At 47.5% G+C, this 15,512-nt stretch overlaps 1 protein-coding gene across 27 annotated transcripts in view; it reads left to right on the forward strand.

Annotated features, from left to right (window-relative positions):
• The window catches only part of clasp1a (cytoplasmic linker associated protein 1a), a 56,786-nt gene extending 55,276 nt beyond the window's left edge, over positions 1-1,510 (forward strand). For all 27 annotated transcript variants that reach the window (XM_032568028.1, XM_032568035.1, XM_032568029.1 and 24 more), the window contains one exon: positions 186-1,510. In XM_032568028.1, the coding sequence (XP_032423919.1) occupies positions 186-272 (87 nt within the window). In that variant the 3' untranslated portion in view covers positions 273-1,510. The remainder of the gene's footprint in view (positions 1-185) is intronic.
• Positions 1,511-15,512: the final 14,002 nt, after the last annotated feature.

Genomic DNA, 15,512 nt, shown 5'->3' on the forward strand with positions numbered 1-15,512 from the left:
TGGCCGCTGTGGCTGCAGGAGACACCAAAACACCAGTGGAAGCTAGGAAGCTAATGCTAAACCTCTAAACTACAGTCAAATGTATAGAAGGATCCAAACTACATCCAGACTGCGAACCGGTCCGGTTCTCCTGACAGTTCTGCGAACCGGGCCGGTTCTCCTGACGGTTCTGTCTCTGTCTGCAGATGAAGCTTCTGAACCTCTACATCAAGCGGGCCCAGACCACCAACAGCAACAGCAGCAGCTCCTCCGACGTTTCCTCTCACAGTTAATGTGAGCCCTGTAGAGCCTTCTGGACCCGAGCAGAACTTCCTGCTCCGCCCTAACCTGCTGTCCTGCTTTGCATCTGAGCTGGAGCCGACCCGGTTCTCCTGCAGCTTCTCCATAAGTTCACACGGCCGGATCCTGAAGTTCAGCAGCACCTTCTGATTGTTTTCAACGTGCCCTTAGGGACCGACCCGACCCGACTCGTTTAACTCATCCAGAACTTTGGATCAAATTGAGGTTCTCCAAAGCATTGATTGTTGCTCTAGTGCGACGTCTTCTCTGTTCCACCTGCAGAGACCCGCTCCACACCTGGAAACACCTCTGGACCCGACCTGCGGTTCTGAGACCAACTCTGCTCAGTCTGAGCAAACAGCTGAGTCCGAATGAAAACCTTTAAATTTGGTTCCCAGGAATTAATCAGCCTCACATAAACAAAAGTGACTTTTAACTGAAAGTTTGGAGACATTTTCATTGGTTCAGAAAACCTCCTGATTGGACAACAAGAACAGTCACAGATCCCACCGTCCAATCAGAGAGCAGAGTATCTGGTTGCCTTAACTGGAGGAGCAGACAGCGGCCGGGTTCTGGAGCTCCCCAGAGGTCTGGTTCTGTCTCTTGCTGGAGACCCGGACCAGAACCTTGCAGGCGTTCTGTAAATACACGTCGATGGTCACTGTTTGCACGTCAGTGAGCTAGCTAGCATGTGGAGCTAGCTAGCATGTGGAGCTCCGCCTCTTCTAAAGTGCACTTTGTCACCCCAGCCTGGTTCTGGTTCTAGTAGAACCACCGGGCCGCCTCTGGATCTGGTTCTGGAGGAGTCCGGATCCCCGCAGGCCGCTCCAGCTCCAGAGTTTAGCAGGAACCTTTGTCCTGCTGATGAATCTTCAGATTTTCTTTGTGGTGGTTCTGGATGTCGGTGAGGAGGTCCAGATCGGCTCATAAGTCACGAATGTACAGGAAGTTCTGATCCGGTACTGAAACGGACCCGTAGCCGGCGCTGCCTCGCTGCTCCTCCTCCGGGCCTCTTTCTGTTTTCTTCTAGAAGAATCCGCCACGCTGAAGCTGGTCACTTTGTTTTGCTGCAATATTGCGACTTGTATTTATATATTTTATTTGATCAGGTTTTATTTTCTTGTTCTGACGATGATGATGATGATGATGAACTGTACAGTTGCTCTTCTTTAAATTCTGTCAGATTTGCAGCGAAGTGAAGAAATAAACAGAGTGAAAGTAAAACTTCTCATTTCCTCTTTCTGATCGGTTTAATTCTTTCTGTCTGATGAGATGGTTTTATAACTCCCCAGGTTTAATTAATCCAATAAAACGGATCAGAACTCTGGCCCAATTACCTGGTTTCTGGTAGAGACAAGCAGCAGCATGGAGACTCAACAGACCGGCACCATCCAAGGGATTTCTAACCCTTCCATTCCGGGTCCCGGGGATGACGTTCCTCACAGCATATGGAAACTCATCCCAGCCCATCGCAAAGTTTGCGATAATAAATGTCCTCAGCCGGGCGCCAAAGATTTAATTCATCCTGTTAATAAACTTTTCTAATTGTTTCTCTTTTCTCCGTCTGAGTCTCTCCAGATTGAACTGAGTTACGTTTTATTGTGAAGGATGAATTCTGTTTCCTGACGGATCCAAAAGTCCAGAACCGCCAAGGGGAAGAAAAATAAAGTTTTTAACATTTTTCACAAACTAAATTCTGAATGTGGTTTGCATTTACGTTCCTGAGTCAGAACTATCAAAACCTCCAGAGAGTGTAGGTGTTGTCTGGCCTTTGACTAGGCCGTGAAGCTACTTTGATCTAAAGCATGCCTCAGTTTTCAGGTTTTTATCAGAAACATCCCATCATTTTCCTTCAACTTCACAGTTTTCTGTTCCAAAAACCACTGAAGGCTGGAACTGGACAAAATCTGACCGATGGTTGATGGGGTGTAAATACTTTTCCAGCACTGCGTGGTGACAACTTCAGCCTCTTAGGGCTGATAAATATAAAACATTAAAGTTGAAATGTAAAACTTGCAGTTAACTGGTGCAGGAACATAAAAAACTTCCAAAATTCATATTTTCCAAAACTCCTAAAACGACCAACGGTAAAAGTTGCCTGAGCTCCAGGAGAGACGGGTCGAAGGTCCAGGCGTCCTGGAGGCGCCGAGCCGCCGCTCTGCAGGAACCAGGAGGAAAACGTTTGCAGCAGAACCAGAACCAGCAGCAGAACCAGCAGCGGGGCATTGATTCATCTCAGTCTGAAACAGAGAGAGGAGAAAAAACTTGAGAGTATTCATCAGCTCTGGTTCCGACTTCTGGTCCTGTTGGACCTGTTAGTTCTGTTGGACCCATTTAAATCAGTCTCATCCTCTGATTGGCTAAACCCAAAAGGTGCGTTCAGAGTAACTGGATTCTTTGGGCTTCAGGGTTTGGTTTCCCTTCTGGGCTCCTGTAGTAATACCTCACAGGGCCAGAAGGGGGCGGTGCAGGCTGTACTATTGTTCTGGTTGTTCAGAAGTAAAAACCAACAACTTTTCATGCAGTAACTGAACAATAAGTTGTGATTGTAGCGAGTGGTCCAGGCTGAAGCACAAAGTCAATCACCTCATGTTCATGTTTCTATAGCAACCGTTCTCCGAACCAGCAGGCGGAGGTGTTCATGTCTCGGATGTAAGTAACTGGGATGTGTGCAGCGTTAAATGGTTAATCCTGCTCTCTTTAGGACTCTTTATCTCCTTTAGGACAATATTTGGAGACAGTGGATGCTGTGCAGCAAAACTTATTTCAAGAACTCTTCTTCTTTTTGACATGCAGCATCTTTTGCCGTCATCATCGCTGCAGGACGTCCAGCCACAGGTTCTCCCCTTTCTGTAGGATCTTCTCCGGCTTCTCAGGTTGGTTGGATGGATGGTTGGTCAGATGGATGTTCGGTTGGATGATTTAATGGAGTCCAGCCATTAAGAGTCGCTAGCGTTAAGAGTCGCTAGCCTCTGTTGGCGGTTTTAAAGCTGCCTTGTTTCTGGTCAGAGGAAAAGATGAGCAGCAGGACAGACGCCGTGAGTCGGGCCGGAAGCGGCCCAACAGAACCTGAAAAAACAGAACATGATTTTCTCTTTGTTTTCCAGCAGTTAGGTGCTGAACGGTGGAGACGCTCCAATCAGTGGCCCGGTTCTGATTAGCTATCTGCTAAAAAGATTGAGAAAGTTGCCAAGGAGTATGCCATCCTAAACACAACCCGTCTCCAAAGGAATTTGTAGTTTGAGTCGCATCAAACTACAAAGTGTTATTTTGTACCAACATCTGCTACGCACCCTTCAGCAGGTTCTGAGTAACCCAACTCCATCCAGTGAGAGTTCACATCTGTTCTTCTTTGCTGTTGTGTTGAGGTGGCCAATGCTACCAGACCAGAGATCTGGGAAGGTTCATCTCCCACTGGAAGACCGCTTATCACACTGCGCTGAAGGAAGTGTACAATGGCAAGAGCTCCTTTATACACTTTGTTCTGGGGAAAGCATGGCTATAAGCGACTTGTGCATGTCTGAGCAATCCAAAGTTGCATCACGGATGCAGAGCAACAGTTTGCTGCTTTGCCATTTGTGGAGAAATGGCAAAATCTGGAAAGAGAAGAAGGTGAGAGATGTTCTTAGGGTCAAGCGTTCAGTGAACCAGGATTGCATACTGATAGATACTTGCTTCCCAAATCTGAGGCTGGAAGTGACTCCGATGTACCGAAGCCGGTTTAGTGGATATGCTGAAGCGTTCAGAGTGTTGTTCTTTCTGGGTTTCTCAACAAAAGGTCCACTTGCTCTGGACATTGAAGCTCAATGTTAAAGAGATGCTCTGAACACAGTCAATGGTCAGACTTTGTCCGATTTCACACTGTGATGAACTCACTGAAAAAGCTTGTATTAGAAATCCATCCATCCATTTCCTTACAACCTTGTGGGGTCAGGAGGAGCTGCTGCCTCAATAGCTAACGTACAACCATGGACACACACACACACACACATGCACACACACACACACACACATAGGGAGAATCTAGAAAGACCAATTAACCAGTCATGTTTTTAGACTGTGGGAAGAACAGCCTGGTCTCTCAGTGAGCTTTAATATGCGTCGGGTTTGGACCTTTAGGTGGGTTTGGACCTTTAGGTGGGTTTGGACCTTTGGGTCAGTTTTGGACCTTTAGGTGGGTTTGGACCTTTAGGTGGGTTTGGACCTTTGGGTCAGTTTTGGACCTTTGGGTCAGTTTTGGACCTTTGGGTGGGTTTGGACCTTTAGGTGGGTTTGGACCTGTGGGTGGGTTTGGACCTTTAGGTGGGTTTGGACCTTTAGGTGGGTTTGGACCTTTAGGTGGGTTTGGACCTGTGGGTGGGTTTGGACCTTTAGGTGGGTTTGGACCTTTGGGTCAGTTTTGGACCTTTAGGTGGGTTTGGACCTTTGGGTCGGCTCGTCTCCTGCACTGTGGGATGGTTACACTGAAATATGACGTCTTTGTCATGATTTTGTGATCTGATTCATTTGAATGTTTGCAGTGGTTGGAAATGCAGAATGAATAATGAAACAACGTTTGAGTTCTAGATGAATTCTTACTTTTTAACTTTTATTGTGATTAATTGTGATTTTGTCCAAACTGCATGTGTTTCTTTTGCAATTTTTAACAACCAATGTGGCGTTCATGTTTTAATAAAGATACATAAAATATCCCAACCAGATCTTTTGTTTTCTGAATTTAAGAGCCTGAAGTGGAGAAAGGAGCGTCGGTTTTATTCCAAATCTGTGCTCTGAGATGAACCTGTGATCTGCAGTGGGAGCTGGGAGAGCCACCAGGAAAAAGTCTCCAGACAACATTTTTATCACCATTCATAATATTTTCAGTTAAAAAGCTTTTCCCGTTGCGCACAAGATGGCGCCATGAGCTCAGTCTTGATAAACCCTCATTTCCACATGTAGCTGGATTATTTCAGCAGAACTAATCCAGATTTCTAGTTGAGTTGAGTTAATCGTAACACAGGAAGAATGTTAGGTTGCACGGTGGAGCAGCTTCTGTCTTAAGGCATCAAGGTTCTGGGTTGAAATCCCGGCCAGGTTTTTGCCTGTTCTCCCTGTGTGTATTCTCCGGGTACTCCTGCTTCCTCCCACAGTTCAGAAACACGACGGTTAGCTCTGCTTCCTGTGGGTTTCCCAAAGGAGGGGAAGTGGAGGTGTGCAGGGCCGGCCCAAGCCTTCATGGGGCCCTAAGTGAAATGTGGTTTTGGGGCCCTCTATCTCTGCTAACAATGTGGACTGGCTGCAATCAGCGGTCCGATGATTAGATCCTTCACACACTTGCTGAACATATTGCATCTCTGACAGTGATGTCTACATTATATCTTGTATGCATGTATTATATATTATACATTTATAGCCGCCGATTTCCTTAATTTTGGGGGATCGGTGATCGGCCAATACTTGTGTAGCCAATCTTATCCCCTGATCTTCATCAGCAAAGGTTTAAAAATCATCTCTGTCCTCTTCTGCCCTGCAGCGAGAGGTTTGACCGACCCAACAGGTCAGGTCTGAACGTTTACAGGTAACAATATTCACTGTTACCAACTCAGCCACTTTCTTGCTAGCGACATTTCAGACAAAACAAATTGGTATCGACCAAAATCAAAATCAGCAGGTCAGGCTTTTGAAAGATCGGTAATCGGGGATCGGCCAGAAAACTGGAATCGGTGCAGCTCTACTTAAGATGGAATACACACATTCATGACATTCTTTGATTAAATAAATTTCTCTTAGGTGTAAATACAATAGCTAAAAATGTAATTTACACCAGGTGAGTGTTTCTCTCATGAGAATGTGGACCGGTACCGGTACTGGACTGATTCTGAGCCTTCAGATCATTTTAATGGGAGAAGTTTCACATAACTTATTAGATGATGTAAAAAATAATGTTTGTTTTAGCCAATAAATGATCAGCAAGCAACAAATCGCCAAGTCCAGCTTAGAGCAGCTCAGTGATATATTAATGTAGCCTAAACATTTACTAGACAATGTGAAACTTTCTGATTTAATTATTGTTATCAAACGTTTTGAAGACAAAGAAACCTCAGAAAGGTACAGAGAAAATCAACTCATGTAAAGTTAACACTTAGTTTCACAAATGTTTGGCTGTTGAACCGGACCGGTCCAGGTCGCTACCAAGCTAAGTTTCTATTAGCAGCTTCACAAAACTTTCTGATAAACTTTCTGATAAACCAAGAGACATCTTGACGTATCTTCCCCTTTCTTTTCTCTGTCCCTGAAGGATAGATAAGTCCTTTTTGTGACATTTACTAATTTATCTTCCACCGGAGCTTTAGAGATATTACTCATATTACTGGTGAAGCGTGACCTGCCGCGGCCACCAGGGGGAACCCAAGAGCGATTTCTTTTTTCTCTTTTCTTTTTGTCCATCCATCCATCCATCCATCCATCTTCTTCCGCTTATCCGAGGTCGGGTCGCGGGGGTAGCAGCTTCAGAAGGGAGGCCCAGACTTCCCTCCCCAGCCACTTCTTCTAGCTCTTCCAGGGGAATCCCGAGGCGTTCCCAGGCCAGCCGAGAGACATAGTCCCTCCAGCATGTCCTGGGTCTTCCCCGGGGCCTCCTCCCGGTGGGACGTGCCCGGAACACCTCACCAGGGAGGCGTCCAGGAGGCATCCTGACCAGATGCCCCTCAACTGGCTCCTCTCGATGTGAAGGAGCAGCGGCTCTACTCTGAGTCCCTCCTGGATGACTGAGCTTCTCTCTCTAAGGGAGAGCCCAGCCACCCTACGGAGAAAACCCATTTCGGCCGCTTGTATCCGCGATCTCGTTCTTTCGGTCATGACCCAAAGCTCATGACCATAGATGAGGGTGGGAACGTAGATCGACCGGTAAATCGAGAGCTTCGCTTTTTGGCTCAGCTCTCTCTTCACCACGACGGACCGGTACAGCGCCCGCTTCACGGCAGACGCTGCGCCAATCCGCCTGTCAATCTCCCGCTCCCTTCTTCCCTCATTCGTGAACAAGATCCCGAGATACTTGAACTCCTCCACCTGGGGCAGGACACCCCCCTTGACCCGGAGAAGGCACTCTACCCTTTTCCGGCTCAAGACCATGGCCTCGGATTTGGAGGCACTGATCCCCATCCCGGCCGCTTCACACTCGGCTGCGAACCGCTCCAGCGAGAGCTGCAGATCATGACCTGATGAGGCCAGTAGGACCACATCATCCGCAAAAAGCAGAGATGAGATCCAAGGCCACCAAATCGGATCCCCTCAACACCTTGGCTGCGCCTAGAAATTCTGTCCATGAAAGTGATGAACAGAATCGGTGACAAAGGGCAGCCCTGGCGGAGTCCAACTCTCACCGGGAACGAGCCCGACTTACTGCCGGCAATGCGGACCAGGCTCTGACACCGGTCATACAGGGACCTGACAGCCCGTATCAAAGGGCCCGGTACCCCATACTCCTGGAGAACCCCCCACAGGGCTCCCCGAGGGACACGGTCGAACGCCTTCTCCAAGTCCACAAAACACATGTAGACTGGTTGGGCGAACTCCCATGCACCCTCCAGGACCCTGCCGAGGGTGTAGAGCTGGTCCAGTGTTCCACGACCAGGACGAAAACCACACTGCTCTTCCTGAATCCGAGGTTCGACTATCCGACGGACCCTCCTCTCCAGGACCCCTGAATAGACCTTGCCAGGGAGGCTTAAGAGTGTGACCCCTCTATAATTGGAGCACACCCTCCGGTCTCCCTTTTTGAACAGGGGGACCACCACCCCAGTCTGCCAATCCAGGGGAACTGCCCCCATGTCAATGCGATATTGCAGAGTCGCGTCAGCCAACACAACCCTACAACATCCAGAGCCTTAAGAAACTCCGGGCGGATCTCATCCACCCCCGGAGCCTTGCCACCGAGGAGCTTCTCAACCACCTCGGCGACCTCGTCCCCAGAGATTGGAGAACCCAACCCAGAGTCCCCAGGCTCAGCTTCTTCAATAGAAGGCATGTTGGTGGGATTGAGGAGGTCTTCGAAGTACTCTGCCCACCGACCCACAACGTCCCGAGTAGAGGTCAGCAGCACAACATCCCCACTATAAACAGTGTTGGTGCTGCACCGCTTCCCCCCCCTGAGACGCCGGATGGTGGACCAGAATCGCTTCGAAGCCGTACGGAAGTCTTTCTCCATGGCCTCTCCAAACTCCTCCCACGCCCGAGTTTTTGCCTCAGCAACCACCCGAGCCGCATGCCGCTTCGCCTGCCAGTACCCATCAGCTGCTTCCGGAGTCCCACAGGCCAAAAAGGCCCGGTAGGACTCTTTCTTCAGCCTGACGGCATCCCTCACCGAAGGTGTCCACCAGCGGGTTCGAGGGTTGCCGCCGCGACAGGCACCGACAACCTTGCGGCCACAGCTCCGACCGGCCGCCTCGACAATGGAGGCACGGAACACGGTCCACTCAGACTCCATGTCCCCCACCTCCCCCGGGACGTGTTCAAAGTTCTGCCGGAGATGGGAGTTAAAGCTCCGTCTCACAGGGGATTCCGCCAGACGTTCCCAGCAGACCCTCACAACACGTTTGGGCCTGCCAGGTCTGACCGGCTTCCTCCCCCACCACCGGAGCCAACTCACCACCAGGTAGTGGTCAGTGGACAGCTCCGCACCTCTCTTCACCCGAGTGTCCAAGACATACGGCCGCAGATCCGATGAAACGATGACAAAGTCGATCATCGAACTGCAGCCTAGGGTGTCCTGGTGCCAAGTGCACATATGAACACCCTTATGCCTGAACATGGTGTTCGATATGGACAATCCATGACGAGCACAGAAGTCCAACAACAGAACACCATTCGAGTTCAGATCGGGGGGGCCGTTCCTCCCAACCACGCCCCTCCAGGTCTCACTGTCATTGCCCATGTGAGCGTTGAAGTCCCCCAGTAGAACAAGGGAGTCCCCAGGAGGAGCACTCTCCAGTACCCCCTCTAAGGACTCCAAAAAGGGTGGGTAGTCTGAACTGTCGTTCGGCCCGTAAGCACAAACTACAGTCAGGACCCGTCCCCCCACCCGTAGGCGGAGGGATGCTACCCTCTCGTTCACCGGAGTAAACCCCAACGTACAGGCGCCGAGATGGGGAGCAACAAGTATGCCCACTCCTGTCCGACGCCTCTCACCTTGGGCAACTCCAGAGTGGAAGTATGTCCAGCCCCTCTCAAGGAGAGGGGCTGGACATACTTCCACTTCCATACTTTTTGTCCATATAAAAAATTATTTCTACATACATTATCAAATATATTGTTGTAAGAAAAACCACAACTTTATAATGAAATTGTGTGTTTTTGTTAATATAATCACATAGAAATCATTACTAATATTAATATTAATAATAATAATCTGTTCCACTTATGGGGCCCCCTAACGGCCCCTAACCCCAATCGGCTGCTAGGTTTGCTCATAACTTGGGCCTGCCCTGCAGGTGTGTGTGTGTGTGTGTGTGTGTGATCCTGTGTCTCTGTGTTTCGCCGCCTCTTGCTTACCAACTGCTGGAGAAAGGCGCCTCCACTGCTCCACCGCTCCACTGCTCCACCGCTCCACCACTGGGCGAATAAGAGGCGATGCACGGGGTCAGTGTCTAAGGCAGAGCCTGAACTCATTTGTTTTCATCCTCACTATATGTGAACTTCTGTGATCCAAAGCGTTCACATTGTTCCTGACCTTTAGGTTCTCTTTAATTCCTCATAGCCTGAGTTGGCATAGAAACTGATTGCTAATCAAGCTGCTTTTGATTTACGTCCCAACGATTAACAATAAGAAGACATTCATCTTTCCAAACTTGTCCAGTAAATCCTGCTATAGTTCCAGACTTTCAGCACTGAGTCACACCGAGTCTGGCTGGCAGACCAGCCTGACGAACCGGAACGTAAAGATTCACCACATATCGGCTTTATCATTAAATAAAACTGGGCCGATATTAATATCCAGTATTAATTTCCTTCTGTTTCTGGTGATTTTTTTCCCCAAAAGTGCCAAAAAGATAAAGCAATACATATAATATCATATTGGTTATCAACCATAACAGCAATGTTGATAATGACATCAGCCCAAATTATTGCATCGTGCATCCAAAACTTTCATGACGTCCACTGATAGATCTTCTTCTTCTTCTTTTTAAAAGAAGAAAACCAAACAGCAGTTTGCTTTACCGCCACCAACTGGTGAGAAAATCAGTCAGAACCATAATTTTACTGAATTTGCAAAACAAAAAGAAACAAAACAGCAAAACTTTGGGTCTTGCAGAAGAACTCTTCTGCCTTCAGCTCCACGTCAACAAAACGACGACTTCTGAGAGACGGAGCGACGAAGACTGGAGAGCGTCAGGTTGAGCAATCAGGAAGGTTCTGAGGTTCAGTTCTGCAGTCCAGTCCTGAGGTCCGGTCCAGTTCTGCAGTCCGGTCAGGATATGCAGCTGCAGGATTTCTGAAGCGATTCCTGAATCTTAGGCTGAACTTCAACAGGTAAGCTGAAAAGCGGCTGAACCAAATCTTTTAGGTTTTCTGACGTCAGACAAGAAGTTTCCCACAATTCCCTGCGGCTGCCAGCCGGAGTGACCCCCCCTGCCCCATCTGAGTCTGCCAGCGGTGAATTATAACCTTCACTCTGGGGAAACAAAGTGACGATTGTGATTGGATTTTAATTATGGCGCTGAGCTGAAAGCGATGGCTTCCTGAGAGAAGCGGCCGAATTTATGGCCGCTGGCCCCACATCCTCTCTGATCTGCTTTTACTCTGGTGACCCCACGACCCCCGGGGGTCATTAGCAGCCCCCCGAATACTCTGCCTGGCCGACGGCTTGTTTTGCAGCGCCTGTTTTCCAATCAAATCACTATATTTAACAGAGACACGAGTCCAGAGCCAAGTCCAAACGGACATCTGTTTGAAATTGGTCCTTGCAATTATTTCACACAGAAGCTCTGCCCCCCCTTTGCTCCTTGCTCCACTTTGGTCTTTTGTTTGTTGTTGTTTGTTTTCCCCCTACACCTCCCCCCAACACACACACACACACTGTGCTGCTAATGGACAGAAACGAGTGGGGGAGGGGGGTCTGGCTCCTGTATCGGGCCCCTGCTGAAACCAGCCAGGTCTTTGTGGTTCAGCACAAAGCAGGTTTTTACCCGGAGCGGCTTTCACTCTGCGGGGCGGCGGACCGCAGCCAGGCTCATGACGTCATGACCATCAGCGCCGCAGAGAGCCGCTTTCACCTGCAGCCCGGGCTGAGCGAACATTATGAGCAGTGGGTTTAAAAACAGAACGTCTGCTGCTGAGAGGATACGGCTGAAGGAGCAGGGGAACTGCGACGCCTGCAGGGGGCGCTGCAGGCGGACACACATGGCCTCTCATTGGGGCGGACGGGACCAAACAGCAGCCGGTCTCGATTCAGGGGACAACATGGAGGAGGTTCGGACTGAACACCCGTCTGCTTTCTACACCAGGAATGGGGTCATCCTGAGCTGTGTCTGTAGTCATGATGCTACCTGGCCATGTCTCCTCACTTTCTTCTCCTACTACTCTCCAATCTGCATTATCTGCTGTTATTTTAACTGGGAACTTTTTATTTTCTCAGATATTTTCTTTCCCAGAAGCTACACCTGGTCTGGCATTCTGATTGGCTGATTCCTTCCTGGAGGCGGGGCATCAGCTGCCATCACCTAACTGCCCTCCCTCTCCTTTTTTAGCTTTTGGCTGCAGAGCGAGGCGTTTCAGATCTTCTGACCCTGAAAGTTTATCTCTTGATGGCTTTTCATTCCTGTAGCTACAAGGGGAGAGCACCAACTGATCCGACTGTTTAACTCTTTAGGATTTTTACTGTACTGGAAATACTTTTTAAACCTTTTAGAGTTCCCTGGGTTGTGTTGCACTGTGGATGTAACGGTGGCAGTTTCTTCCTGTTGAGCCGCTTTGAGCCGGGGAATTTCCCCCGCGGATAAATTAAGATTTTATTTCATTCTATTCTCACTGCTGGCCGGCAACACCGACAGAGTTCTGATCCGCTCCAGATCACTGACCCGGTCAGACTTCTGGATTGGTTCCAGGATTGTCCAGTCCGTTTGCCTAGTCAAAGTCCGGTCCGGTTGGTGAGGTGTGAATGCTAATTGACCTCTGACCTCTGGTCCTCCAAAACTCGATAGGGGCTCGGTTGAAGTGAACTCTGGTTCAGTCTGAATGCATATGTGAACGCCAAGCGGACCGGAGACCGCTCCAAAAGCAGGAAGTGGACTACAGTGCAGGGCATTCTGGGTAAATACAACCAAAATAGCTATAAATGGAAGAAATGTTGCAGCTTGGTCTCCAACCAAACCGAGTCTCCCGGACTGAGCGGCGCGGCGCGGCTCCTTCGTTTTTCAGCTTCCAAGTTGCTGCTTTAGAGCGCCGATGCACCAGAGGCTGCTGGGCAGAAGAAGTTGGCCAGTACTGGATGGAGTAGTTTATAGACAATGCTCTGAGTTTGGGGTTGTGTAGAATAATTTAATTTAAGGTTGACGAGAAAAATGCTCTGGCCATACTTCAGTATGGTAGATGGCAATAACAGATCTAAACGGTGGAAGTCACCGCAGACATGAATACGCTGGATGCTGAGTCCAACGTTACGTCGCCGCCATTTTGAATGTGGCAGTAGAGCGATGGGCGCTCCATACTTCATGTGCTGAGTAGACTTGTTTCAATTGTTTTACAGTAAAAACTGGACCCATTAGCATTACATTTCAAAGGTAAGAATGAAAGAAAATAATGTAATTTTATGAGCAGAATTTCTTGGCTTTGCGGCTAGAATCTAGCTTCTAAACAACCAAGAAATATTTCCCAGGTAAATAACTGGGCCAAAGAAACCACTCTGGTTATAATTTTGTTAGCTTAGCTAACTTTCATACTGTGTAGTTTTATTAACAAGAGAGCGCTGATGACCAGAGGGTTTTAGAGGTCAGTCAGGATCAGCACCGACTGTTTTTCTCCAGTCTTCTGTTTCAAAATGTCGATGTTTAACTATGTTGTAAAGATGCTCAAGTCAATGCCCCTATTTGTTCAAAATGTATGTTTTTTCAAAATGTGAAGGAGTCACCATTTAATTTTCTATTAAGATGTTAGATAATTTGTCTTTTATCTTTGGCTTTAGCCACCAGGAAGTCACTGGACTGCTCCCAGTTTGACCAGCAGACTGAACCCGGTGTTGGCAGTACAGATAAATCTGTATTTAATGTACACCTTTTTTCTTTTACTTTTTGTGTGTTTTTATGTTCATGAATACACTCCAGTGTGTGTCTTCATTAATGTCGATATAAAAAGGATTGATGAGAATCAGCTGTACCAAATATAACACTGTGCTCTTTAAACAATTAATCACATCACAAAGTTAGAAATATTGTCTTTAGTTCTTTCTTTAAATCCCAAATATATTAGGGTGTGACAGAATGTGTCAATGACATACATTAACTTAAAATATTTTCTATAACCACGCTTTATAAAGTTCGGTCCATTTACTTCCTGGCACATAGGCCACATTTAAAATGGCGGACGCCGTAGAGGCGCCTACGTATTCGTGTCTATGTACGAGGTACATGGAGACATGGGGAATTTTTTTTCTTTTGCGTTCCCTCGCAATAATGTACTGATCAGTTCATGCGGCATAACTGAACCCAGGGCTGTGTGCTCAGTCCTCTGCTCTTCACCCTGCTGACACATGACTGCACAACAACCCACACCTCCAACCATATAGTAAAGTTTGCAGACGACACAACTCTTGTGGGCCTCATCACCAAGGGCGATGAAACCCACTACAGGGAGGAAGTCCATCTTTTGACCAAGTGGTGCAGCAACAACAACCTCTTGCTAAATGTCAGCAAAACCAAGGAGATTGTTATGGACTTCAGGAAGGGCCATATCGAACACCCACCACTGACCATAGATGGCGCTGCAGTAGAGAGAGTAGGCAGCACAAAATTCCTTGGGGTGCACATCTGTGAAGACCTCTCCTGGACCACCAACACCACATCACTTGTGAAGAAGGCCCAACAACGCCTCTACTTCCTGCGCAAGCTCAAGAAGGCAAGTGCTTCACCACCCATCTTGAGCACTTTCTACAGAGGCACCATAGAAAGCACCCTGACTAGCTGCATCACAGTGTGGGGCGGAAGCTGCACAGAACAGAACAGAAAAGCCCTGCAGCGCATTGTGAAAACAGCCTCCAAGATCATTGGTGCCCCACTCCCCGCCCTGCAAGACCTGTACGCCACCCGACTCACCCAGAAAGCGGTCACGATTGTGGGAGATGTAAATCATCCTGCCCACAAACTGTTCAGTGTCCTGCCCTCTGGGAAAAGATATAGAAGCCTCTGCTCCCGCACCACCAGACTCTCCAACAGTTTCATCCATCAGGCTGTGATGATGCTGAATTCCCTCCCCTCAGCATCAAAGCGGCCAAGAAGATGAAGAAGAAGAAGAAACCCAGAACCTTGCACAACTGCAACCACTTTTTTTATCTGTACATCTCTATATACTTATACATATACATTCTCAGTTGTAAAACTTTTTACGCTATATGTCTAGCTATTGTACATCTATTTATTAATTGTTTAGGATAATTTTAGTTAGACTGTGTCTTTTATTGTTACTCAATGTTAGTAACGCCCTGTCTTGTATCACTGTGGGATAGTGAGAAACGTCATTTCGATTCCCTTGTATGTCTGGACATGTAAGAGGAATTGACAATAAAGCTGATTGATTGATTGATTGATTGATTGATTGATTGATTGATCCTGTAAGCCATAATCTCTGCTTTAATACAAGGTTATGTAACATTTATATGTTGGGATAGAAATGCACCACAAATCTATGACATAAACCAAAAACTTTACGTAAGTAGGATAGAAATAAAAATATACATCCAAACTGAACTATTTCTGAGTCATTATCAAAGTCAGTAAGTCATCTGGCAGTTTTTTGTGTCTCTACTGTGTCTGAAAGGTTTAAAGGGCCGTTTTTCAACCTTACACAAACAGACACAAACATGCAGTGAAGACATCGATTTTCTTTTTTTTTGCACCAGAGATTTAATAATAAACACGATTTCACTGAGGATCTTTAAATGTGTATATATTGTGGAAGTCAGCAGAAAAAGACGGAAATATAATTTGAGTCTTGTTTTATTCTCAATGTCTTCCAATTCAAACCAAATATAGAATGAAGTAAAACCG

The sequence above is a fragment of the Xiphophorus hellerii genome, chromosome 7 (assembly GCF_003331165.1).
Source record: "Xiphophorus hellerii strain 12219 chromosome 7, Xiphophorus_hellerii-4.1, whole genome shotgun sequence".
In the NCBI taxonomy this organism is placed as follows: Eukaryota; Metazoa; Chordata; class Actinopteri; order Cyprinodontiformes; family Poeciliidae; genus Xiphophorus; species Xiphophorus hellerii.